The sequence below is a fragment of the Manacus candei genome, unplaced genomic scaffold, assembly GCF_025592945.1.
Source record: "Manacus candei isolate 608988 ecotype Guabito, Panama unplaced genomic scaffold, ASM2559294v1 h1tg000014l, whole genome shotgun sequence".
Lineage (NCBI taxonomy): Eukaryota > Metazoa > Chordata > Aves > Passeriformes > Pipridae > Manacus > Manacus candei.
In genome coordinates this window covers 20409220-20435013 of record NW_026138062.1, presented here as the reverse complement: position 1 = coordinate 20435013, position 25794 = coordinate 20409220, and the positions used below count along the sequence as shown (strand labels likewise).

At 37.4% G+C, this 25794-nt stretch overlaps 1 protein-coding gene across 5 annotated transcripts in view; it reads right to left on the bottom strand.

Annotated features, from left to right (window-relative positions):
• The window catches only part of ZC3H13 (zinc finger CCCH-type containing 13), a 47366-nt gene that overhangs the window by 628 nt on the left and 20944 nt on the right, over positions 1–25794 (bottom strand). For 4 of the 5 annotated variants that reach the window (XM_051778667.1, XM_051778669.1, XM_051778670.1 and 1 more), the window contains 14 exons: positions 24283–24422; positions 23384–23538; positions 21864–22061; positions 20308–20481; positions 17006–17316; positions 15545–16009; positions 14450–14632; positions 11831–12374; positions 10664–10767; positions 9240–10256; positions 7751–8260; positions 4589–4744; positions 3704–3904; positions 454–617 (listed from right to left, as the gene is read on the bottom strand). In XM_051778667.1, the coding sequence (XP_051634627.1) occupies positions 454–617; positions 3704–3904; positions 4589–4744; positions 7751–8260; positions 9240–10256; positions 10664–10767; positions 11831–12374; positions 14450–14632; positions 15545–16009; positions 17006–17316; positions 20308–20481; positions 21864–22061; positions 23384–23538; positions 24283–24422 (4322 nt within the window). The remainder of the gene's footprint in view (positions 1–453; positions 618–3703; positions 3905–4588; positions 4745–7750; positions 8261–9239; positions 10257–10663; positions 10768–11830; positions 12375–14449; positions 14633–15544; positions 16010–17005; positions 17317–20307; positions 20482–21863; positions 22062–23383; positions 23539–24282; positions 24423–25794) is intronic. The other variant, XM_051778668.1, reaches the window with a different exon arrangement.

Sequence of the window (25794 nt, the reverse complement as noted above, 5' to 3'; positions counted from 1 at the left end):
GAGAATTAATGATTTTTCTATTAGCATGAAAGATCATAAATTCCACTGCAGTAGCAAATATGGCTAAAGTAGTTTTTCTTTCAATTTTAACTTGAATTCTTAAAATTCTTATAAAAGTATACAGAATCTTAAGTAGGAGAATTATTCAACAATTGCCTTTGAAATTGTATTTTACCCAGTTACTTTTATTATGCATTCTCTAGATATAGAAAATGTATCTCCAGAATTTAAATCCCCAAATGAGAAGAAACAGAACTTACCTCTAGTCTCATACTTAATCTCTCATTTTAAGCAAAAAATAAACACCCTAAAACCTCTCTAAATAACAGTCTCTTAATTATTTATAGGACTAGGTCTACTTCAGAACAACAAACACAAAAATTATCTCCCAAGAGAAATGCTCTGCTTAGTGGTATCCACACTTTGACCAAGCACTGTAAGCAAAGTACTTGCCTTTTCGTTCTTCATTAGCTGCTTCCGAATTGCAGAATCCCTCCGAAAGCACAGTGCTTTACAGCAAGGACCCAGGTTACTGAGAAGACCGGCTCTCTCTTCTTTTCGTCGAAGCGCAGCCATGTTCAATGCCCCCAGTTCATGCTCAAAAAGGTTTTCTGCATCTAGAAAGAATTCATAGTTGCACAGATTAACATATACATGGTATTTTTGAACAGCAATATACAGTTATATGAAATTCCTTACAATTTTACTATTTGTATTTCTGCCTTCTAAAACATAGCGAGGTTTGGAAAAAAAAGGATGTTAGAGATTATAAAACAGCATTAACAAATCCTTTGCCATTCAAAGGGAAGGATGGGTATTCTTCTATTTAGCTTCAGCACTGGGAAGCAATTTTGAGACAGCCATCACTGAGAAGCCTAAAAATCAAGTGACAGGTCCGGACAGAAGATAGGGTATGATTTATGGTCAGACCTGTGTGATGGAAGAAAGGTGTTTACCACTTGCATTAATCATAAAGTAGTCTAATTTTCACTTCTCTGCAAGACATCAGATAACTGTACCAGTATCAACACAGGGTCTGTATGGCTAAACAGGAGTGAAATAGAACTATCTAGAATAATTCTTTTATATGTGGTGGATGAAACTAGAGAACAAGTCAACAGATGCTAACGAACTACCCCTTCCTACCAGCTCACCTAATGCATTTGTTAACAATACTCAAAGTGACAGCCCCTCAGCACATTTACCAGGAGAAACAGTGAGCAGATCGAACGCTTCTACAAGAGGTGGATCCTGAGGAGAATCTTGTTCTGCAACAAGTCTGTTTCTATGAAACACAGACAAACCCAAAAAGAGTGGCTGGACCACAGCTCACTGATTTATAACCCTTTTACAATAAATAGGAAGATTACGATATAATAGAAAGAAAAAAAAAGGTATGTGGCTAAGTCCAATCCAGCTGCTTCTATATAGTAACTGGGTGTTCAGCAGGGAATTTAACACTGCACCAGAGATGCCAAGAAACCTGGGAAAAATATAGCATCTAACTGCTACAGCAGTTTGGCAGTATACATACAGAAGAGGACAAAGATGCAGTTTTAAACTACTCAGAATTTGGATGAAGCTCAGTAAGACTACTTTCTAAACAAGGTGAAAAGAAACAAAAAAGTTACATGCAACGAAGGGCAGGTTAAAGAGAATTGCACTGAAATCATCAAGACAACCTCAATGGTCCATCAAAAAATGGAAATAAGTGACAAGACATAAAAAGGTCACTTCAAAGGTAACACGGACAGCTTGCAGAGTCTTCCTGGGTGCCAGATGCTTGCTGAGCGTATCTGGCAAGTAAGCCTGTCCATATCCTTAGAGGAAACAATTGAATATAATAGATAGAGGACAAGTCAGCTACAAATCTCAGTTCCATCATGTGCTACAGATTTTTGTTTCCAAAGAAAAAATAATTAAAAAACCCCACCCCTAAACAACCTATCATTTCCTTTCTTTCTGCATTTCAGAGTATTACCATAAACTTTTCATCCTCAACAAGAACAAAGATGGGAACAGCAAACTCAGGAATAAGACAGGGAAACAAATTATACCACCACGAAGAAGTCCAAAGTGAAAATGCTGTGTTTTCACTGTAACACATGCTGAACATATCTAGCTTGAATTAATTCACTTTTTAGGGCATCATATTTGTGCCTTCCTTTAGAATACATGTGCTGTGGCTGTGGAATCACTACACCAAGAACATTGACCTGGTAGGTTACAGAAGAAGTGCATACATTGAAAGCCTGCTGGCAGTTCCACGTGTAGCAACTTCAATGCACGAGACTGCGCACACACCAAAGGGGCATCAACAGAGGTACTTCAAATCCCCCTTCCTCTCCAGAACAAAGTTCTGCTGAATTTGAGTACACTTAGGACAGTCCAGAGGCAGTGCTGGAGAGCCTCCTATTATCACTAAGGACTTTGTTTATTTCTAGGGAAGCATGCAAGGATCGCTGAGATTATTTCGGGTATCATTTTAAACAGCCAGGTACAGTGATTCTGCAGTGCAGTGCAAGGAATCCCTGGTAAAAAGCATTCAATTATATAGCAAAATTAAAGCTTACAGGGAAAGAGACATAGTCATACCTTTATTATATCAGTTTGTATCCTCAGGAAGACTCAATATTTATTGACTTGAGGAAAAAGAAAGTAGAAGCACTAGCAACAGCCCAGGATTAATAGTTATACAACTCAAATGGCTCAAACAAGCAGTGACATTGATGGAGATTAGCAGGACTAGGAGAAGTTTTGGATTAGGTTTTTTTTTTTCCCACTTATCTGAGACTGTGAGGTTAACAAGACAACTGCATGAAGAATAATGTAAAGAATTGAAAAGTATTGTTTCAAATAAAGAATTAGAATACACAGAGTAAAAAAACCAAAAAGAACATGAGCTCCATAGATACCATTATTTATAAGACATAATTTTCTAACATTTAAATCATGCAATAATTTGCACCGAGATCTTAGAGAAAGCAAATATTTCATAGTCCTAAAACAACCATTCTACCATGCAATTTGTTGCAAGCAGCTCAATTGTTTCCTGTGATGCAAAGAGAAAAATCAATAATCTTTCTCATGCAAAAGCCCTGCTTACACTACAGCACTGCAGTAAACAGCACTGATACAGTTCATGCCCATCCCATCTATTATGCATGTCTTACGACACACTTTGTCCAAATTCCAAACCTGTGTATTGAACTTCCCACTTCTAGCAGAGGTATAATACAAAAATTTCACTTAGTGCCTTCATTCTGACCCCAAAACCCCTATCTATGAATTCTAGAGAGGATCCTCAGAATAAAAATAAGATGACGGGCAGTAGACCTTAAGAGAAAATAAGAAATCTTATCTCTTTTTTGCGACATTACTACTGGTTCACTGAAAAAGATATTTAGCTCTCTAAAACACTGCTGATACACTTTGGGCTGGAAAGCATGAATGGTCTCACAAAAAGAATATTCTGCTAAGATAAAATTTTTTTGTTTTGGTTATTAGTCTAGACTTCCTCATCACTGCTGGAATGAAAACACTAATTTGACTGACATGCTGCTGTATTACATCCCATAATTTTCACACAATACTCATTATACACTTTCTATAGTCTCTGAAACCTAAAATAATGAACTAATGCACGTTTCATTAGGACTTTTTCACTAAGCACAAAAGACAGTTTAATCCCTGCAGAAATTACCTTTAGGTTTTTCTAACACTCTCTGGCAAGTCTCTTTTATTTTGGTGAAGAGCTCTGGTCCTGCCAATCGCTTGGAAATGCCAACTCTCAACATAACAGCACCTGGTGTAAATTTTAAGAGAGCAGCTCCAGGCTCACGTGGTTCTTTTGGCTGCTTTGGCATAAGACTGGACCAATCTACATCTATAACATCCACTGGATCTGCAAAGACATTGACAGAGAATAAGTTATCACATTTGATTAATTTCATATGCTGTGTACATCACTGCCTCCTAAAACAAATATATATTGGATGAACATTGTCTTAGTTCTCTTGGACTCTGAAAGTAAAAATGCCAAAACTCACTTAGGTGGAAAAAAGGAGCATAAAAATATAAAGCTTCGTGGATTAAAAAACCAAACCAAACAAACTACCACTAACATCTGTTTAATTTTTATTGTAATCCCTGTGCGAAAGGCTGCTCAGAGCCTGCTTAGCCTGCAGATTTGGACATATCATTGACACATTCACAAAAGTTACAGTACAACTAAACATGCTAAAACAGACTGAAATTAAATGCTTAAAAAACTAGTTACTATTTCAACTCTGGATGCTGGATTTTTTTTTTTTTTTTCAAAAGAAAGATATACTATTTATTGTGTTTCTCTAGTACATTTATCAGAGAAAATACAAACACTGATCATACAGCCTAGATTACCCAACTGAACTTAAGACAATTAAAAGATCCCATGCTTCCCAATCCATTTGGAAAACACTGAAGCACAGACAGAATCTGATCATAAACTTTACTCCTAATTCAGAAATACTGTCAACACCACAACAGCATTACATACAAACTGATCTATTCTTTATATTCAAATAATCATAAAGGGGGGTTGATATACTTTTACCAGGCATCTTCTCATCCTCCTGTTGATCCTCACGCTTTTCAGCATCACCTGCCAGAATTTCATCCAGTTCATCATCACTGATTGGCTCGTATTCTCCAGCACCAGAACCCAGTGACTGTACATCATTAGTCTTTGTTTCATCCTCTCCTCCTACAGAGACAGATACATACTGTCACTTTAAAGCAATCATATTGGTTTTCTAAACACACTTTAAGATGCCTGAAGACAAAAAAGGTTTAGTAAACTAAACTGTTAGCTTTTAGGGACAAGTATATTCAACATAAAACCAGGCATTAACTCACAGAAGTTATTTCTCCCATACACAATGTGGCAGTTTGAATTTTACGTACATCAGTCATTTTTTTTTTGGTGCAGTACTAGTCAAACTGCACACAGATGGCCATATTCACAAGAAACATGTTGATTATCTGGTATCTGACACGTAATTTATAATACAAATCTAAGTTAGTGCCACAAAGTCTTTCAGGTGCTTTTGCACATTAATCTAAATTCAAGATTCAGTCCCAAGGCTCAAGGAGAAGTAACAAAACTCCAAACTTTTACAAAAAGGTAATAGATATCCTGAATGAAAAAACCATGCAGAGTTTTTAGACTCTTTGCGGCAGTCACAAAAAGAGCTTTTAAGCCATGTCAACTTCCTCTAGTTGTTGTTACCCTCCCATCCATCCAGACAGTATATGCGTATTACAGATACCAGTGCTGTACATGGAAACCTTCCTTAAGACTTGTGAACACAAGACACTCAAACACTGTATTTTGCCTTTCACGAAAGGAACATCTGAAGGAATTCTGTCACCTCCAAGACTGAAAGATCTGATTCGAGCATTCAAAAATCCTATTGTTCTAAACTCAGGCTTTCCTATGGTTCTGCACCATGGTACTGGCAATGAGTTGTGTCACACAAACTGGACAGAAATTACGAGGATCCTCCCCTGTGGATTACTATTCTAATATCTTCCAGCTCCCTTAGCCAGAAGGGAAAACCTGCTTCCATTTTAAGTTCCCCCCCTCACTTTTTTTTGGCTTGCCTTCATAAAAGCTACAGAGGGAGAAGAAAAAAATAAAATCACCTCAATTAACCTAAAAATCAGCATGAAAAAAGCAAATAAAATACATGCTAGCAGAACATAAATTAACTACTCAGACCACCTGGTAATGGTTTGGAGGAAGCATATAGCATCTTATTCATTATTTAAGCCCACTCCTAGAGCCCACTCCTAAGCTTCAAAACATTACAATAATTTTATTATATCCTGACGCATTTTGTTAGAATATATACTACAGTAATTCATCCAAGTAAATACCAGATACCTCCTTAACATTATCAGACTTGGAAATTGTATTTAGTTTTCTAACAAGATTTTCCTTTTTAGAAAGGAAAGTAAGGTGTTCTGCACCAGATTTCAATTTGTGTCTTACAACTTGAAATATTCACTGCCTGTATGATCCACCTTCTGCATCCACACCGATCTACCAGATACACCAGCTCACCAGTACTACCTGTTTGGACCCATTAAAAAATTTGGTGTATTAAGCAATGAAAAATAATAATTCATAATTGTAAAATACATAAAAATTTTAACTTTGAGTCAAAGTTTGATAATTTCTGGACTATAATCCTATCATTACTTTTACCACTCTTTTGTGGAGATATCCTTTCATAATAATTCTGCGTTAAACACTCAACACACTACTCAGCTAAAAGGAACGATGTAAACAGGAGTTACAAACTAATGAAAGACAATGAAATACACTAAACCTTAGAAAATCATAAACATGCTATATGTAGCATGCTTTAATAAAATAGAATGCCATCTCATATTTTACAAGAGATATTTTTCTAAAAAAAAAAAATCCTAAATATACCATAACTTCCCAGAGATGATAATTTTCAGAGAATTTAGAACACAATCTCTGAAAAACAGACAAAAGAATACACACTAAAATACTCAGAAGTCTGCTGAAAGGCTGAACCTAAGAACACATTTAACATCCACAGCCTGTTTAGTTACAGGTGCCCTCTTGGAAACAGGTAATGTATCTAAGAATAGCCTTTCATTATCTCTTTTCTGAAGCTACCACACTGTACTCTCAGATTTACCCATGTACCACTCCTTTTGTCTAGCTTAAAAATAGTTGATCTGTCTATTATAGCAAGACAGAGCAGATCTTTTGAGGCTCACTGATCTTTGTCAAGTGCTTCCACTTCACAGATAATCTCCATAAATGGAATTTTCTCTATTGTACTGGTCAACCCTAATGACCACTTTGTGAGTAAGCATAAAGGGGACACAAGTAACAAATATTTCTCATCATCCTCTTGAGACAGCATTTAACTGCCCAAATTAAAAATTAACACTACAGATAATTCTTATTAAGAATGCAAACACAATTAGCATAACCATACCATATACCAGTTACTCTGGGTTTAGACTCATTTATTTCTTGTTGATATGGGTTAGAAGTACTTCCCAACTTCCTATCCACGCAAAGCTCAAGTTTCTAATCCATGTGACAAACACTTAAAGTCTGTCAATTGTTTGCCCCTTACTTACTTTATTTGTCAATCCTAAGCTCATCTTCCCCAGTATCAGTAGGGCCAGCAAACTGAAGCCACATTTACCTCATGAAAGCTATTTTTGGACTGTTGTGCCACGCCATACATATGTCTCACCTACTAATCAGACAACCATTTCTATGATAATAGGGTTCTGCAGAAAAAAGCCCCAAAGAACAGTTCCAAGTCAACACTTTTTTTTTTCCCTTCACTCATTACCTATCGCTTCCAAAATAAGAAATAGATCTTACAATGAGATAACCAGGCAATCAAATGTTCGTGTTATCCTTTAGCAAACTGCCTATTCAGAAATATTACACCTTGGTGAAATTATATCTTAGATAACTTATGCTTCTTTTCCTCAAGACTTCTATAGAAATTAACAGACAACACTAACAACAAACACTATGGAAGATGCTCATCAGATTTCTCTTATTGTGTCTGCTTCCACAGTAGAGAAGCTGGAGCCAACAAAACTTTGAGTAGAAAATTATTCTGATATAGCTCAGTTCAGTACAATGCTAACAGAGAAAGAATAAAATATTTGTCAGCCTGGGTTCTTTCCCAGAATATCTCACCTTCTAAACTCTCTACCTTTTCGGCCTCATTTCCATCTTCAAAACCTTGTAAAGGTCCTAAATCCTTGTCTGTTTTTTCCTTCTCTGAAGCTGCTGAATCCCGACAAACTCCATCAAACTCCTTTTCATGATCTCTGTCCAGTTTTGTTTCACTATGCTTTGTTGATTCCTTTTGAGAAGAGATGTCAAGAGTTCTCTCTCTCTCTCTTTCAGCAGTATCAGGTAGTTGTCTGTCTCTCTCTCTCTCCAGCTCCCGTCTTTTCTCCCTATCCCTCTCCCGCTCTCTGAGTCTCTCTCGTTCCCGGCTCCTTGGCCAGTCTTTGTCAACATCTCGGTCCCAGTCTCTCTGTCTTCCCTCTCTCCTGTCTCTCTCTCGTTCTCGATCGTGGTCATGTCGATCTCGGTCCTGAAGCCTTTCCCTGCTATCAAAGGACCCAGATCTGGAATGGACCTGACGATCTGATTCAGGAGAACTTCTTCTTGAACTGTGGCTTCTTGAATCTTGACGATCTGGATAAAATATTTAAAATATTTTAAATATAAGCATGACTATGACACATAAATGTAATTTTACTACCCAAAACATTTTAAATATTCAAGTATGAAAGTATATTTCTCAAAAGCATCATCTTCAAACAAATAATGCTTTCAAACTCCCTATAGATTTAGAATCACTTAAACATGAGGTAACTTCTCCCAGTTCCAAAAAAGAATTGCAGTGGCTACTTTTTACTATGACAGAAGCCAAACTGAAGGTACACAATCTTAACTCAGAAATTTAGGCAAGGGAAAAAAAAAGAATCACCTCAAAGTTCATAGTTTTCAAAACACGTTTTCTAAAAGCTAAGAATGCCTTAGTTAGCAAATGATGAATTCAGAAAAATAATTTCAGGCATGTAACCAGGAGGAGAACAGAGAGTAGAAATGCTTTAGGAGGAAGATATTTCCCTAGTGATGCTGTTTAAATTTTAAAATATTTTACCTATTTTTTTATACATGAAGTGCTCAAATAAAACAAGTCAACTGTCATTATTTTGATTTGAGACAAAGATGATTTCCATGTGCATTGAAAGTATGCCTAACAAGAACCACGACAGATTTACCTAATTTTGCATAATTTCAGGAATTTCCATATAAAAGATAATGCTAATAATGAATTTAAGCACATAATTTAGATGATAAAACCACCTCAGTGTTCTGTTAGCACAAGCATTTTCTCTTTCCATGAGGTTTTTTGTCCTACAAATTACTTTATTCCCCAGACAGAATGAACTGAATCTGAGTCGATGTTTTGGTATAAACAAAATGGTAATCCTGCCCGCTGAGGATCAGCCTCTCAAGTGTGGTAACACTTGCAGAACTCTTAATTCATTCACTTTTACAGTGAATGGCATCTCCCTCTCCTGTCACACTAATTAGAGCCATGCAAGAATGATCTGGGATTTGTACACAGAATGACAGTCAGTCTCACTAAAATGTATCTTTTTACCTGAAGATGTGCTGCGACTGGGTTCCCCTCGTTTCAACTGATCGATTCTGGACTTCCGTTCAGTGATTTCTAAGCTTTTCTTCTCTCTGTCCCTGTCCCTATCCCTGTCTCTAGAGCTACTGTGCAGGATCCTCTTCCGTCCAGTCTGGTCATCTCCACTGCGATGTGCTGACTCATTGGAAGGGGATCTAAGTCTGCTGGAGGCATGGCTCCGATTGCTACCAAGGCTGCTGCTGCGCTTCTGATCCACGGGTTTACGGTGTGGTCCATCCTCTATAGTAACATGAGGGGCTTCCACCTTTTCTCCCCTTGTCCTGTGACTTTTTCTATGGGAATCATCAGTGCTTCTTTCTGGAACAACAATATCACCACGTTCAGGAACATCTTCATCTGACCAGTCACTAAATGTTGTATCTTCTCTTTTTGTGGGGACTTCTGCCAGAGCTTTCTCAGGTGGTGCTTCAACCAATTCATCTTTAGTTACAGGAGGGGTTCTTGGGCCTTTTTTCTTTTTATGGTGTGGAACAATTTCTTCATCAGAAACTTCAGAATCACCCTTGGATCTCTTCCGCTTTTTCTCTACATTTTTCCTTTTTTGACCTTTCTTGGGTGAAAAGACCTGGCTTTCCTCAGTTGTCGATTCATTAGCATACCTTTCCACCCCACTGTCATCATCTTTCTTCTTCTTTGTGGCCTTTTTCTGTACCTTAGACTTCTTCTTGCTGTCATCATGCATTCTATCAGAAGCATCTCTTTCTTCAGAGGGACGGTGTCCAAGATTTTCCTGAACCCTGGACCGGGAGCCTTCTGAAGCATCTGGTTGCTCTCTCTGCTTATCTGTTGAAGAAACCCTCTCTTTAAACTCCGGTTCTTCATAACGCCGGGAACTTTCTTTTCTGTCCGATTTTCGCTCTTCTTCTTTCCAGCGACTCTGCCGCTCTTCTGTAACATGAGAGGGGCTCAGTGACCGGGATTCCTGTGGCCGCACAACCTGGCTCAGCAGTCTGTGCTTTTCATCTACAAAATGTGAAAAAGAATGTACTTCTATTGTTTAGGAAGGAGAAAGTGTGAGTATTTGGTATCTTCTGCATGCCAAATAAAGTGTCAATTAAAACATATAATCCATTACTTCAGTTAGATTTCCTAAATTTTTTCTACTGCTGCAGCAGTAACAGGCTATTTCCATTTTGGTAAACATGCATCTTAAACAGCAGATGTGGAAGACACTATCACATGACAGACACAACACACAGTGACAAAATAGAAGACAAACAAGGATTCAGACAAATGGCAGTGCTCATAAAAATACGGGGAGGACACTTAAAAAAACTTTCCCTGTGTTTTTCTATTTCAGATTGCAAGTTATTTTCCATAGACATAGGGTAAACTGGATCCAGCTGCAGAGACAGCCCACTCCCTCTTACTTTTATCATCTCCACTGTTGTAAGCATCACTATCAGGAGAGTGATCACGGCGACGTTTGGGTGACTGACGAGGACTTGGACTGCTTTCGTTTCTGTGACGCTTCCTGCAGAACAAATATGTACCATCAAAGTTCTTCAGGAATCTCTGAATTTATCATCAATGCAATCCCTGAAGTCTAAGCACTTCATACAGAAGACAATACATTTAAAGATGCCAGGAAGTTTTGTGGTTTTTTAAGCTATTATTCCAAAACTGAAAGTATGATCGGTTTTTTGAGCATAGTGTAAGACGCCTTAAACCAAAATTCAAAGATTTAAGGCAACTACCTTTTTGCCAAAAAGTTACAAAAGACTATAAAGGTCAATTTTTCCTGTGGCAATGATCCTTGCAGCAAGCTGACCCCAGCTGGAAACTAAGTCCCCACCCAGGTGCTTGCTTACTTCATCCCCCTGTGGAGTGAGGGAGAATCCATATTAGATTATTTATAGGAATCCACAGTTCCCTCACACAAAAGCTACCACTTACTTCCAAGCAAAGCAATCACAAGGGCAACACTGTTTTGCTCATTACTAATGTAACAATGAGAATTTTATTGCACTAAATCAAAAAAAAGCAAAAACCAAATCAGTGCTACACACTTAAAGGAAGCACCACGCATGAACCTGGGATATTGTTCAGGCCTTCACTGGTAGCCTTCTGGTATTGAAAATATAGTAGTGCAAAAGGTAATGCATGTTCCACAGAAATCTGATGAATGAAGTCACAAACCCTGACCTAGTTAGCTGCTATTTGACTTTCAGGTTTCAAAAGGTACCATAGTCTTCTATTATGTTTCCAAGAATGCAAGCATTACTAGAGACAAGACCATGCAAGCAGACTTGGAAGGGAAAATGACATTGTCTGCCACCATTGTTAGCTCCCGAGTAGCTCCATGATTCAGCACTAACAAAACATCAGACTGACTTCACCAGCATAGTACCGATTTGGGGGCCACCAGTATGTGCCACGCAGATGCAGGGGAGACATGGCTCCAGACCAGGCCTCTGCATAAACAGGATGTTTTCTTCCTTATGACCCTCCCCTGTTTACTAACTTAAAGAATTCAACAGTAAAAGACTGCCCTTTTTTTTTCTCCTTTGACTGAAGTAATGCTTAGATCCACTCACTTGGATTTTCTTTCCTCATGGACATCTCTTGAGCTTCTTTCTTCTCGGATATCTTCTCTCTTATCCCTGCGGTCTTCCCTTCCTTTTTCCTTGTCATCCCAGTCTCTTTGGCGGTCTCTTTCTTTATCTCTGTCTCGACCTCTCTCCCTTTCGCGTTCCCGCTCCCGATCTCTTTCTCGTTCTCGCTCCCTTTCGCGTTCCTCACGCTCCCGTTCCCGCTCCTTCTCCCTCTCCCTCTCTCGTTCCCTTTCCCTGTCATGGTCCCTGTCTCGGTCCCGCTCGCGATCCCTGTCTTTGTCCCGCTCTCTCTCTCTCTCCCGTTCCCGAGCACGATCTCGTTCCAACTCTCTTTCTTTCTCCCTTTCTCTTTCCCGGTCTCTTTCTCTTTCCCTTTCTCGGTCCCTCTCCCTTTCTCGCTCTCTCTCCCGGGCCCTTTCATCTCTCCTATCATCAGACCGATCCACCCTTCGCTCTTCTCTTCTTTCATCCCGCTCGAGATCATCACTTCGTCCTTGATGTCGTACCGGTGAGCTTGCCCTCTGGTCTGCAAAGAGAAGCAGGTTGGATTACCAAGTGTTAAAGGGATACACACTGCTTCCACTACACTAATAAAAACACAAGAGCCTTTCTTTTGGCAATCTAGATATTGGTTTGCATAAACTCCCTGCCAGAAACTTGAGAATTCCCTTTGGGGATGAAAGAAGACAAAAAGCAGAACTAATTTTGAAAGATTTTTCAATATTTAGGGAATGAGCTTTCCTCTGATAGTTACCAAAAAAGGAATTTATTTTCTACCAGATTTTTCTGGATGGCTTCAGAATATAAATATATGTTTAAGAGCCTAGCTATTACTATTGTATTACTCAGTGATTCCAAATCTGGTATAAGACCTCAAAAAGCTGTGAATGACATATATACGAAATGTTAAGACTTATGCACAAAAATCTGACTTCCTAAACCTATCAGGAGTCATGTGCTTTACAAGTACTCAGACTATTTATAATACACAGTAAAAGCTTCTGCAAAATAAGAAATAATGGCCCATCTCATCACTGAAGGAGGTCCCTGCACAGAAATACACAACCAAACCCACAAGAAAGAGAGAAGCAAGGACGAGATACGGGAAGCAGAACTGCTAAAATTTTTCATACATATTCACTGCAGAGTCTTAACAGCTTTAGAATCTGAGTTTTTCATTTTTCAAACAGTAGGAAAACTAAACAGATGTAGAAAATTACTGATCCAGAAGGACAGTGCAATCTAATTGTACTTACTCTCCACAGACTTACCTACATATTATTAATTACATTTTGGATATTTTTTGAGTTTTTCTATAAGTTTTGCCCACTTCATAGTAATTTCTATGCTCATGTTAGTAGTATTTGAGCCACAACAAATCAATGAAACTATTTTCCTACAATATATATTAAGAGCACTTTACAAAAGAGCAAAAAATGGCATGAATGACGTTGGTATTTTTCGGTCCATTACTCTGAGGCTGAGAGTGCACTTTGCAGTAAACTGAGACAATGTCAACCAGGCAGGAATAGGAGGAGTCTGGACAGTACTAAATCAATAAAGTGTGCATTTCCATTGGTGTAATCAATTTTAATCTCTGAGTGAATTAACAATGATTTAGTGCTCCCCTGTTACCAGGTAAAATTAAAAGCTGACTTGAGTGACATTTCTGCCATGGATATAACACTTCTTTTTTAAAAAGGGAAATCATCAATCCATGCAGTCAGTTCGTGGAACAGGTTTCACATTCTTTTAATGGTGCCTATAACATTGTAACATGATTTACTGTGCATACTAAGTATTAGATTTTATAAAGAAGTCCTGTAACTCTTATTCATTATGTCAGTTTTGTTGAAAAAACATCTATATGAAAGTCTTATATGAATCAAATATTGCAAGTGTATTAGACAATTAGATGTGCATAGTCAGCACTTCTTACATGACTTCACTTTTTGAAGTGTTGTTTCAGTGGTTGTTTGGAACACTTACATATTTGCCCTAGTTGAAGAAAGACAGCTCAATTTTGCAAGCTTGTATTTTAAAATCACACTAAAAAGATTCTTTACATATCAGAGAACTAAGTACCAATCCAAATCTATCTCAATTTTTCTCGGAATGACGAATGTTAGAACTGTGGTCTAATTATGGAAACTGTGTCTTGAACTGCAATTCTGTGAAGGATTTACTCTTACAGAAGTGGTCTAAATTTTTAAGGAAGAAGACAATAAATTTTCAATTCAAGCTCTCTGTATTTTTCCCCCCAAAGGGAAACACAACCCATTCAAAGCAATGAAATTCCTCGAAGAAGTATAGTTTGTTTAAAGACTACTTGGATGAATAATCACAGATGGTTCCAAAATCCAGCCATCCAGAGAAAGGAGACAGTATTCATGCACACATTGCCAATGGAAGATCTTAACTACAGAAGTTAATTTATATCAAGAACAGGACTAGTGTCGGTGTATGCTGTCAAATGAGTTATTTATGAATCGGTGATGTGGAGAAAGAACAAGAAAGGAAAAAGGAGGGAGAGAGAAACATACACATGTATACATATACATTTGACTACACATGTACATGTAAAAATGTATATTAGAATACCTCTTTCTCTGTTGTCACGCCTATCCCTTTCACTATGTCTTCTTTCAAAGGAGGAATCCCTTGCTTGATCTCGACTGTCATAGCGATCCCGATCAGCATAGCTACTCCTTGATTCCCAGCTGTCATGGTAGTTTCCACTACTGCTGTGACCATCAACCTGGGATCCTCTAGTCCCTCGACTTCCTAATAGAGATGTAGCAACATAAAACATGAGCTTCCACATGTAAGGAAATCCACTGATATTTATACCAACCAAAGCAATAATATCTAATAAACTTGAATTAGCAGTTCATGGACAGGGATTGTAGTGTCAAATTCTACTTAACCAAGAAATAAAATTTCATGTTTTAATTGTAAAGTTCTTATTTTCAAACTGCAAAATCAAGACTTTCTAAATCACCAGCCCCTGGTCATAGTACAAAGTCTCCTGACTAGAAATATAACAGTCCAAAAGCCTGTTCACATTTATTCTGAGTAGGATGTAAGCTTGCAGATAGCACAGCAAGAATAATCAGAGAAAGCAGAGATCCCTTTTCCTGTAAAAATTGCATGTCATCTCCCTCATGAAAATGTCACAATAAGCCTGAAAAAGCAAAATGTATTACAGAATGATTAAAAGGTGGTAAGCGAAACTATTTTTTAAAGTGCATCAGACTTGTAAAAATATTGCCAAAGATTAAAATCCCATTTTTCGGGGGATAAATCAAGAAGGGACGGAGGAGTGTGGCGGAGAGACATGGGTGTGTGTGAAAGATGGTTTTCAGGTATTAAGACATGTGGTTGCTTTTGAAAGAAGACAAAAACCTCACTACCCAGGGGAAAACTCAGGGTTGCAGAAACATTAGAGTGGTGTAAGGGTTAGGGTTTGTTTTAAAATGGCATGGCAGAAAATCCATGTTATGTTGCTTTAATGAATGGAGAACACAGAAGTGCTATAATTTCAACAGTACTTTTAATTTAACAGCAATAGAACTGAACATAATTTTAAAAGCTTGAACTATCTGGCTTCTATAGAAAATATTAAAAAGGCAGTATGAATGCAAATATTCAATCTCTAATGATAGGGACACATGAATTTTTAAAATTATACAATACCTTTGTCAGATAATTCTGGCCCTCTGCCTCGACTTCTGCCAGTTCTATCACTTCTGCTCTCATTTCTGGACTCACTTCTGGAATCGTTCCTTGTTTCAGCACGAGAGCTCTCCTCTCTGCCATGGGATCTTCCATAGCTGCGCAAGTCCTCTTGATACTGGTCATCCTTCTTATGGGCATCACGACTCTCTCTGTCTCTGTAGTCATGGGAATCCCGTGTGGAGCGTGAGTCTCTCTGATCACGACTGTCTTTGGTATCTCTGCTATAATCCCTCGTATCTCTGGAGTCTCGAGTATCTCTGGATTCCCTTGGCTCCCTCCGATCTCTGTTGTCTCTTGTGTCCCTCCGATCTCTTCCATCACGAGACTCTCTGTCATCTCTATGATCCCTGGAGGTACTCTGCTCTTGGTCATAATCACGGTCATCTCTTGTTTCTCTTTCTTTTTCTCTTTTCCCTCTAGTTTCTGTAAAATGTTTAAAAGAATGTTATACACCTAGCTTGATCAGAGCAAGCAAAAATTTAGCACGCAACACTAAAATAATACAGTAAAAAATACTTATCACACACACTGAATCAAAATTAATATGTAAATCAGAGAAGATTGTGTTAGAAATCTATCTACACATTCAGTAAGCTTTAAAGATCTTACTGTGAATACAAATCTCTACAAATATCTGACTGTTCAAAAGACAGTGAGTGTAATTAAAAAAAATTCAAACATACTAAAGAGTAAGTACATTTCAATAACTTTAAGGTAGGATCATTACTTTTCCAATCATAGGTTCCTCTCATTTTCTACACACACTTCCAGAAAATTTGTGCTGTATTTAGACCACTTGCAAGGCCTCAATGCCCTGTTGAAGTTTGTTTGGTTTTTTTGTAATTACATATTTATAATACTACCACTACAGCAAGATAAGCCAGTATAAAATAAAGCTGACATATGTACTCTTTGTAATGTGTCTCCTGAGAGAAACAGCATGTTTGCTCATCACATATTGCTCCACCAGTTCTACAGATTTCTCGAGGGAATGACTGTTTCTTTGCACGCACCTCATTTAATGTCAATTAAAAAGACAATAGACAGAGCAATCAGTGAGGACTGGATTTGGGCACCTCACAGAAAAGAGTAATAGTTACTTATGAGTATCCTGCTGAGAAAACTACTTACCAAACTGACACCATCACTGCACTACATAAGAACGACCTACATATACACCTACAGTATCTTTACAATCAGTCTAGCCTACATAAGCAGTCCTATCAGGAATACTCCTATGCACTGTCCCTGAAAACAGCACCAACAGCATAGGAAGAGTAAATACAGTTGGTATTTTCTTCACCCCTAGACATTGGGATGGGTGCAGGCAAATCATTTTCAATGATTTGAAAATCAAATTTCAAAATGCAATTTACCAACAAATAAAAATTATTCTGAAGTGTCATTTTTTATTCATACCATCCCGCCTTTCGTGGCGCCTATCATGAGACTGTGAAGTCCGATCGCGATCATGTCTTCCCTTTTCTCTTCCAGGAGATCGGTGTCTTGAAGGACTTCGCTTCCTCTGAGGTGGGGAGGAAGAATGTGGGGGATAGGGAGAAGATGATCGCCTTGCAGGTGGGGAAGTTGTCCTCTGATAGGATGGAGAAGGAGTTCTTTTGCGGTGTGGGGAAGGAGAATGTCTTTGAACAGAGGAACCTGACTGTGATGAAGAGGAATGATGTCTGGAGGATATGGGAGAATGATGCTGACCTGACGGGGAAGCAGATCTGCAAGGAAGAGTTAGAACAGGCATGAGTGTAATAATTTGACTTGATAAGTTCTTAACATACCATACGAAAAAGCAATTAAAATAATTTACCTATTCTCTACCCTCTGATGTTTCTACAAAACATCAAACCAGTTTTCACTCTAGGTTGCCATGGATACACCTCCAAAATATGCTTATCTTTAAATTATTATTATTTAATATTCAAGAACAATTTGTCCAATCAAAATTATATTACATAGCTACCAGAATGCTTTCCTGGGGAAGAGAGGGAGGAGTCAGAAAAAAACCCATTATTTCCCCCCCCATCCCCAAATCAAGAACCGCTGTTTTCTTCAATATAAAATGCTTTTTGGAGGTCATGGTAAAATTAGGCAGATAACTTTTACAGTGCTACTAAGAGGAATTTTTGTTTACAACAGCACTGAATTTTTTTTGAAAGCAACAGTAGTCTCCTTCTTACACACTTTTAACATCTTTTATTATATGCATCGATCTTTAACCAATTCAGACTTGGATCCAGAAAAAACCATACACACAGCTACTTAAAATTCTAGCAAACGTGAATGTTTACTCGAACAGGGAAAACTCATCTGATAGAATAAAATGTACACAGAATGTCTCTGATCTTCAAAATCCCATCACTGAATTAAATATCATTTACACAACGGAAAACAAATTTCCTCATAATATGTTATCCCATGTACAGTCTAATGTGGACAAACAGACGCTTCTAGTCTTTGGGTTCAGCAGTGGGGTTTTTTGCCCGTATCAGCATCAAAGTAACTTGCAAGTATCTTTTTCTCATAAAATATTCATTGCCCTTAACTCCCAACTCCCTTCCACTTCACAAAACTCCAGAGACCAAAAAGAGAAGAGCAGGAGTTAGAAAAGCCACACATGGACAACACATCTCCAAAAATTCCGCTTAATTTTAAGTCCCTGCTTTTGAATGTCCTGTACAGTTTGGTAACTTCAAATAAGCATCCAGATCCAAGGAGCAAAGCCTTGGGAACAGAATACCAAGTGAAATCAGTGGCAAACTGAGGTAGGAACTCAAGTCTGTAAGGATGTGCTTTTTATGTAAAAGACAACACAGATTCCATTACAAAACCAGATATATTCACTAAAGAAAGCACCTTGACTTGATTGTTGAAGCACTTCAGACTTGTCAATTTAGAGAAGTCAAACAAAATTTTCCAAAGCAATCAGAGTAAAATTTTGTCAGGGTCAGTCATAACTGACAGAATCCAGCAGACTATCATGACTTAGTCTTTACACTAAGACTACATTTGCTTTTCCCTGTGAAACCATTATTTTGAAACAGGGGGTTACCAAAATTGGCTTGCATGGAAGGCTTTCAATTGTAAGAAGACAAAACATTTAAAATACCCTTTCTTGTTTCTAGTGGAAGGCCCATTTATCTTCCCTGTTTAACACTCTCTTGCACAACACTTGATAGAAGCAGGCAATGATGAGCAAAATACTGGATGTCATGGTTTAACCACAGCTGGCAACTAAGCACCACATAGCTGCTCACTCACTCCCACTCCCACTCCCACCCCCAGCGGGACGGGGAGGAATATCGGAAAAAAATTGAAAAAACCTGTGGGTTGAGATAAGAACAGTTTAAAAATTGAAATAAAGTAAAACATAATAATGACGATAACAATAATAGCAATTTTACTGCTATTGGGGAGATAACAAAAAGAGAGAGAAGAACAAAACCCAAGAGAAAATGTGATGCAAAATACATTTGCCCACCAGAACTGATGCCCAATCCATCCCTGAGCAGTGATTGGCACTGACCAACTCCCTCCAGTTCATATACTGACCATGACACTCTATGGTAAGGAATATCTTTTTGGCCAGTTCAGGTCAGCTGTCTTGGCCATGATCCCCACCAGTATTTTGTGCATCTGCTTACTGGTAGGGCATGGGGAACTGAAGAGTGAGCACTACTTAGCAACAAATAAAACACTGGTGTGTTTATTATTCTCATGCTAAATCCAAAATACAGCACTGTAAGCAGCTACCAGGATGAAAACTAACTCTATCCCAGATGAAAACAGGACAGTGGAATAAGTCAGTTAGACCCTGGAGTTAGCAAAAAAGCAGAGCAAAGAGTACTGAAGAGGTATTTTTCAGACTCTGTACTACTGCCAGTTGCAGGGGGAATGGGCTGCTCTACTGTCTTCCCTATAAAGAATCCAATTATAGAAAATGTCCATCAGTGACATCTAGCTTAAAACAACTCAGTGTTGTTCCAGTTGAATTGAGTCACCACAGCAGCAAAAGAGCCTGCTTACAACTCTTTAGGATTGCTTAATGGATGGGTTTTATTTTGCTTGTTTTATCAGCATGCAGATATATAGGACATCTGGAGCTTCTCCCCCACCCTTCAACAGAAGTGCAGAAAGCAAGAATGTCTCCCTTTCTATTATTCAAACATAGGACTATAGTAGTATTTAGCATTGCCATTCTAAACCTAAGCTAACACTCTTCAGACCAAAATATGGAGCCTGCTCCATTCTTTTTATTGGGTGGTAAATAATTTTTTCTGAAGTCCCTAGAACTAGCAGCATGATATCTTCCTTAAAGCTTCCTGCAAGAAGCTTCATATTGTACTGTTCAGCCAGTTGTGTCTGCTTCTCAAGAAAGATATGAAGAGCCAGGGGGATGGTGTAGGGAATAAAAAGTTCCCAAAGAATCACAGGCAGACTCTGTCTCATATCAGACTTCTGAAATTTTACAAGAAGACAAAACATTTGAGAGGAACTCATAAATAGAAGCCCGCACCATGACTTGTGTTCTTGACATGACAGGTACCCTCAGTGTAGTAACTTGGCAAAAAAACCCTAGTCTCAAGAGTTCAGGTGTTTGAGGTACAAACATATTCACAACAGACACGTATAAACAAGTAGTCAAACCAACAGAGGAAGTCTCCAAACTAGTACTAAGGGTAATAAAATCCATGCAATTGACCTCCCACCTGCGAGAGGGTGAGAAGTTATGTTTGTGAGTGGTTGACTTGGCTGGAGCTCGGGAGGTTTGCCTTCGCCTTGCAGCAGGTGGTGAATACTCCCTGGAAGGGGAAGAATTACTGCCAGAATGATCTGCAGGACTAGGAGAACGCTTCTGTCTACGGGAGCTTTCAGAGGGATCCCTGGGAAACATAAACAGTAGCTTGTTTAACAGGTGAAATATGGCATTAGTACATTTCTGAGAAACTACAAACACCTCCAAGACAGAATTCGTGACTGCACTATCAAGAACTATGCTACAGAATCATTTGTTCCATCTATAATTTCACATATGAAATTAACTTAAGCTAGCAAAACTCAAGAAGGCAAAATATGCACTAAATTTCTTGCTATGTTGGACTGTGAAATATAAAACTAGAATATGGTAAAACAAAAAATATCTTCTTGTAATTTTACCTAATATTTCATGTGACAGTAAAATAGAACTTCCATCAATGGAGAAATATATTGCTACCTTATTTAAAAATTTCTGTAATATCGGAACTTTGAGAAGCCTCAATCTCACTCGCATTTTTAAAGGCTAATCCCAGCTGCAAATGAATGAAAGCAATCTGTCAGAACCTTCAACTATTTCACTCACTGTACTTCAGGCAGATTTGACATTACTACTTCATTTTTATTATGTAGGGGAAAAAAAAGACATAAATCCAATACTGAAACAAAAGGCTGTAGTCACCGCAGCAATACCTGATTATAGTACAGTGACAAGCCAAGCACTGTCTCAATCCTAGAATGTTCTTTTCTACTGCTTGCGACTTCCTTCCAGTAATGGAGTGTGCAAGCATGAGGGAAATAATATACTTTAAAGTAAATATGGTACAATTTATTTAATCAATTAAAAATACAAAATTCACTGTTCATCCACTCTTTGCTATGTCAGTTACAAAGTAAGACTTACAAACACGTACCCTATTTTCATCAAGAAAACACAAGACTTAAAAATGCAGATTATTTATTTTTCACCTTAAATGGATGCTTATGCTTCAGAAAATTATAGGAATAGTCATAGCAGTCCACCATTTTTGTTAATATACAAATATGTACATATGCAAAAGTGAAACAATTCTAAAATCCCAGAAGTCTTTGACTACTTCAGGAATGCTTTAACCTACTGAAGATTACGGAGAGTTTAAACATACCACTGCCAATTTATAAAGATAATAGTCCTCTAAGATTTCAGAAAAGTAGGCAATCAGACAAGTGGATGACTTTGATAAAGATTTTGGCAAATGACCTGCTCCACTGGTGAAGGTCCAACTTCCTGAGAAGTAATGAATCTTTCAAAAGGGCATTTTACAAACTTACTATGTTATGTAATTAAAATCTACCCATCTGTTAGTTATAGTCTATCAATTCATCTACATAATGCACTTAAAACACTTGGAGTACTAAAATGTTGTTGGCAAAACAGGTATAACTCCCATATTATTCAGTGTTCTGTAAAAGATAGCTTTAAAAGCAAGGTTTACGTTACATTAAAAGCTAATAATGCAACATAACTTACCTCTGCTTCTCTTTTTTCTCCTTGTGCCTTTCGAAGTCACGCCCTCTCTCTTTCACCTCCCTTGCCTTTTCTTCTGAACGTTCTTTTGCTTTATGTTTTTCTTTGTGTTTTTTCCCTAGGGGAGTTTCCTCTTGCACTGGAGGAGGAGGGCTAGGGGTACGAGGACCTTTCTTTTTACTTTGGTTACTTTTAGAACTCCTAGAGATAAATTAACAAAGTGAAGGAGTTAAAAAATAAAGAACTGACAACTATTTCAAACAATGATTTCTCAGATGTTGGCAGGAAACTTATAACATAAAAGGCCTTGAAGCTTTTGGATAGGATTCACCAACTCCATTAGCAAGCAGCGTTCAATAGCTGTACTTGACTGGAGAGTGAATAGTGATGGTAAAAATTTACGTTGACCTCTTCCATTTATAGTCTTTACTTCTGAAGCAAGTGAACAAAAATAGGAATTGCTGAATTGCTTCCATTCAGACAGAACCAATTTTCAAAGACAAAATACCCTTACATGAACTGCACACATTAGAGAACAAAAACTCAGTAGACTACCTTGTCTGTTTAGTCTCCCATTTCTGCAGTGCAATACCCCAACCACATAATACGTGGTGTTCAAGTAATTTTGTGTTCAAGTTAATGTCAACACAGGATAAAGCATCCAAATATTTTTGAATATGCATCTCACAATATGAAATAGTGTATATTTTTCATAAAATCTACCCCTAATATAAACCCTATCAACTAGGTCTCATTGCATACTGAATGTCAGTACCATACCAGCACATGCTGGTATTACATTCCTGTAGCAGAAATAAAATGGTTTTGTCCCTGTTTTAAAAAGAATTTTTGCTTAGCAAATGCAGACGTCTGGTTATACTGCTTCAGTAATTTCCTTCCTATCTAAAAGCTGCAAACAATGATCCAAAAGGTACTGTGGCCTTCCTAAGCAAGAACTTAAAAACAGGTTTTAGAGACTGATTTTGGCAGCACAGCACACAGTTGAAATCCTGTGGTTTTTACATATCTTATCCTTAATTTTTCCCTCTCCCACACACCCATCACTTCTTATCCCCTCCTGAATTCTGAGAAATTCCCTGCCTTGGAAGTCAAACACTATTCTTGACCAGTAATATGCAATACCAACAGAATGTGCAGTTGCTCAAATTTTAAACATTTCATTCAGTCTAGAGAGGCTGCAGAATTTCAAATGAAAGTGTTTCCCACTTTTTAATGGTTTATATTCATCACCTCCCTTACCTCCCAGAGACTCTGGACATTCAAAATGAAAAAAATGTGCTTGTAAAACAAGAAATTAATCAACTGACAACAACATCCATGTAACAGTTTTCTGCATAAGATGATTCACAACACAAAATTAAGAGACCTTCCCCTAAAGTTATATAATCAGGGGCAATGAAAGCAAGGAAAATGGAAAACACACTGATTATGAAAATCCTGGTAATAATTATTAGTGCGGTTCTCTGTTCTCACTCTCTTGCAAGATGCATCTACATACTGACCTCTGCTGATCCAAAAGTGGTGAAGATACAGTAGATGCTTTCTTCTCTTTCTTACTAGTTGAAGAGGATGATTTGGGACTGGATCTTCGTTTTGGAGATTTGCTAGACTTTCGTGGTGATGGTGATAATTTAGATCTAACCACCTCTGGAGAAATCTTGAGGAAAAGAACATAATTAACCAATAAGATATTGATGCTCCAAAGTGTAACTGTATGCCGATATATGTGTCAAATATACAAATGCAGTAACAGTCTGTATCTGAGACCTTAACCACGTACACTTCTACCTCAAATAAACTAACCACATTGTTTGCAAAAAAACCCATAAAAGAAAGACAACAGATAAAGTGTGGAGGAAGAGAAAGTGATGCACTCTGCAATACATTACAAACACTGTAATTAAAAGTTTAAAATCAGTATGCTTACAAGAAACACTCAAATTTACCTGAAAAAGAAAGACACCCTTAGAAGATTTTTTAATTCTTTCCCAAAATTTTAGGGTTTCTAACACTTGCAGGTTTGTCTCTCTCACTCTACTTTACTCTGTTACTACAAGGCATGCTGGAAAAGGAGACTGGCAAATGCCTTGTGTTTTCTTTTACATGTCTTCTGTTTAAGGTCTTACTAGTTTTGTATTATTAAAATGCATTAAATCCTATGTATTATTTAACAGCTGACTTCACAAAGGAGAAGACATGGTCATTGTGCTGGATGATTGACTAGATACTCACTACTAATACCTAAGTCACCTACTGATTACATAGGTGACAGTTATTTATTATCACGTAACACAACAGCACATTTGTAGCCCAGGAAGCTTAAGTCTTCCAGGAAACAGTTAGAAGTCTATGAAGTGGCTGATAACTTGTCCTTTTTATTTCACATTAACATAATACAAACCTCTTTTTTAATTACTATTTCCTCTCGTTTCTCCATGTTTTCCTGTTCCAATTTCATGAGTTCTCTCTGAATCTTTTGGCGCTTCATTTCCAAAGACAGCTCATGATCATAATCATAATTGACATCTCCATTATCAGAGTCTTTATTAAAAAAAAAAGTGAACAGATTAGCAAACAATTTCATTTGAAATAAATAAAAATATTTAGCATACTGGATGCCGAGTATAAATATTTCCATGACTTTTAAGCACTGCACAAATGGATCAATAGAGTAAAGTCACATCTCTTCTCCAATTATGTGTGTAAACCTGAAATAACTTGAATTAGTTCCATACAACCTGCAGTTAAACTCTTTAACTTCATTAAAAAGACCACTCCAACTTCTTTCATGGATATTCATCCATTGTGAGGCTGGTAGCAAGGCAAACATGGTAAACCACTTATTTATATTTAAATTACAAAAAACCCTAAAACGGTGTGTCTTCACAAAGACAAAAAATACGTAGAACACTACTTAACTGGGAAATCTTACATGAGAGAGATATAAATATTGATGCATGATACTAGAGGGTTTTATTTAATACAGTATCTTCAAATCAATCGATACATTTATTTAATTACATCACACATTGATTTTAAAATAAGGTCTGTATGAACTCTTTCATCAGATAAATATACACTGAAGAAGTTTGTATCTGGTTTTAAAACATTATCACTGTTTGGTTTTCACATAAAAAAAAACTCAAAAAATCTCATTTTTTCATTAAGTCGTGGCTGGTTAATATCATATGCTTTCAACCTTGCAACCGAAATATTACTGAAAATTGAGCTTACTCACTCTGTTGACATTTCTTGTTTTTGTTATGGTTATTTAAGTCTAATGTTCAAAAAGCACTTAGGGAAAATGTGTCAAAAAAAATTACTTCATTAAAAAGTTATGAGCTTTCACTCCTTTCCTACACACAGGAACTATACAAAAGGTTTTGCAGTAACTAAACTAAGTCTACAAATTCCCTTCATGTGTCATAAATGAATGGGAACAGTTTAGAGAAATGTGCAGTTCCTAACAGCGCAGGTTCTTTCCCAGTCCGTCTGTCTTCTTATACAGCACTCACTAGAACTTAACAGACAGTAATTCTACTTCATCCATATACCAGTGATTGATCACTACTTTGAAAAAAAGCTTAATTCTCAAGTAGAAAGTCTTAAACACTAAGACTTAAGACATTCATACTATATGTTTATATAGAACTTGTTTTTATGTTCCAAACTTTTTTGACTTTCCATGGAAACATGTCATTTTTATTAAATCATGAAAAAAAAACCTCTACAAAGGAGTGAAAATTTACTATGGCTACTCTTCCATTGTTGTATTGTGCTCAAGACACAGTAAAACTATTTGCAACACTTATAGCACAGAGTATTGATAAGCTACCTAGTTAATGAAATTTACAGGGAGCTCCATCCTACAACTTGCAGTATACTTTATTGCAAATACATTCATTATATCTCA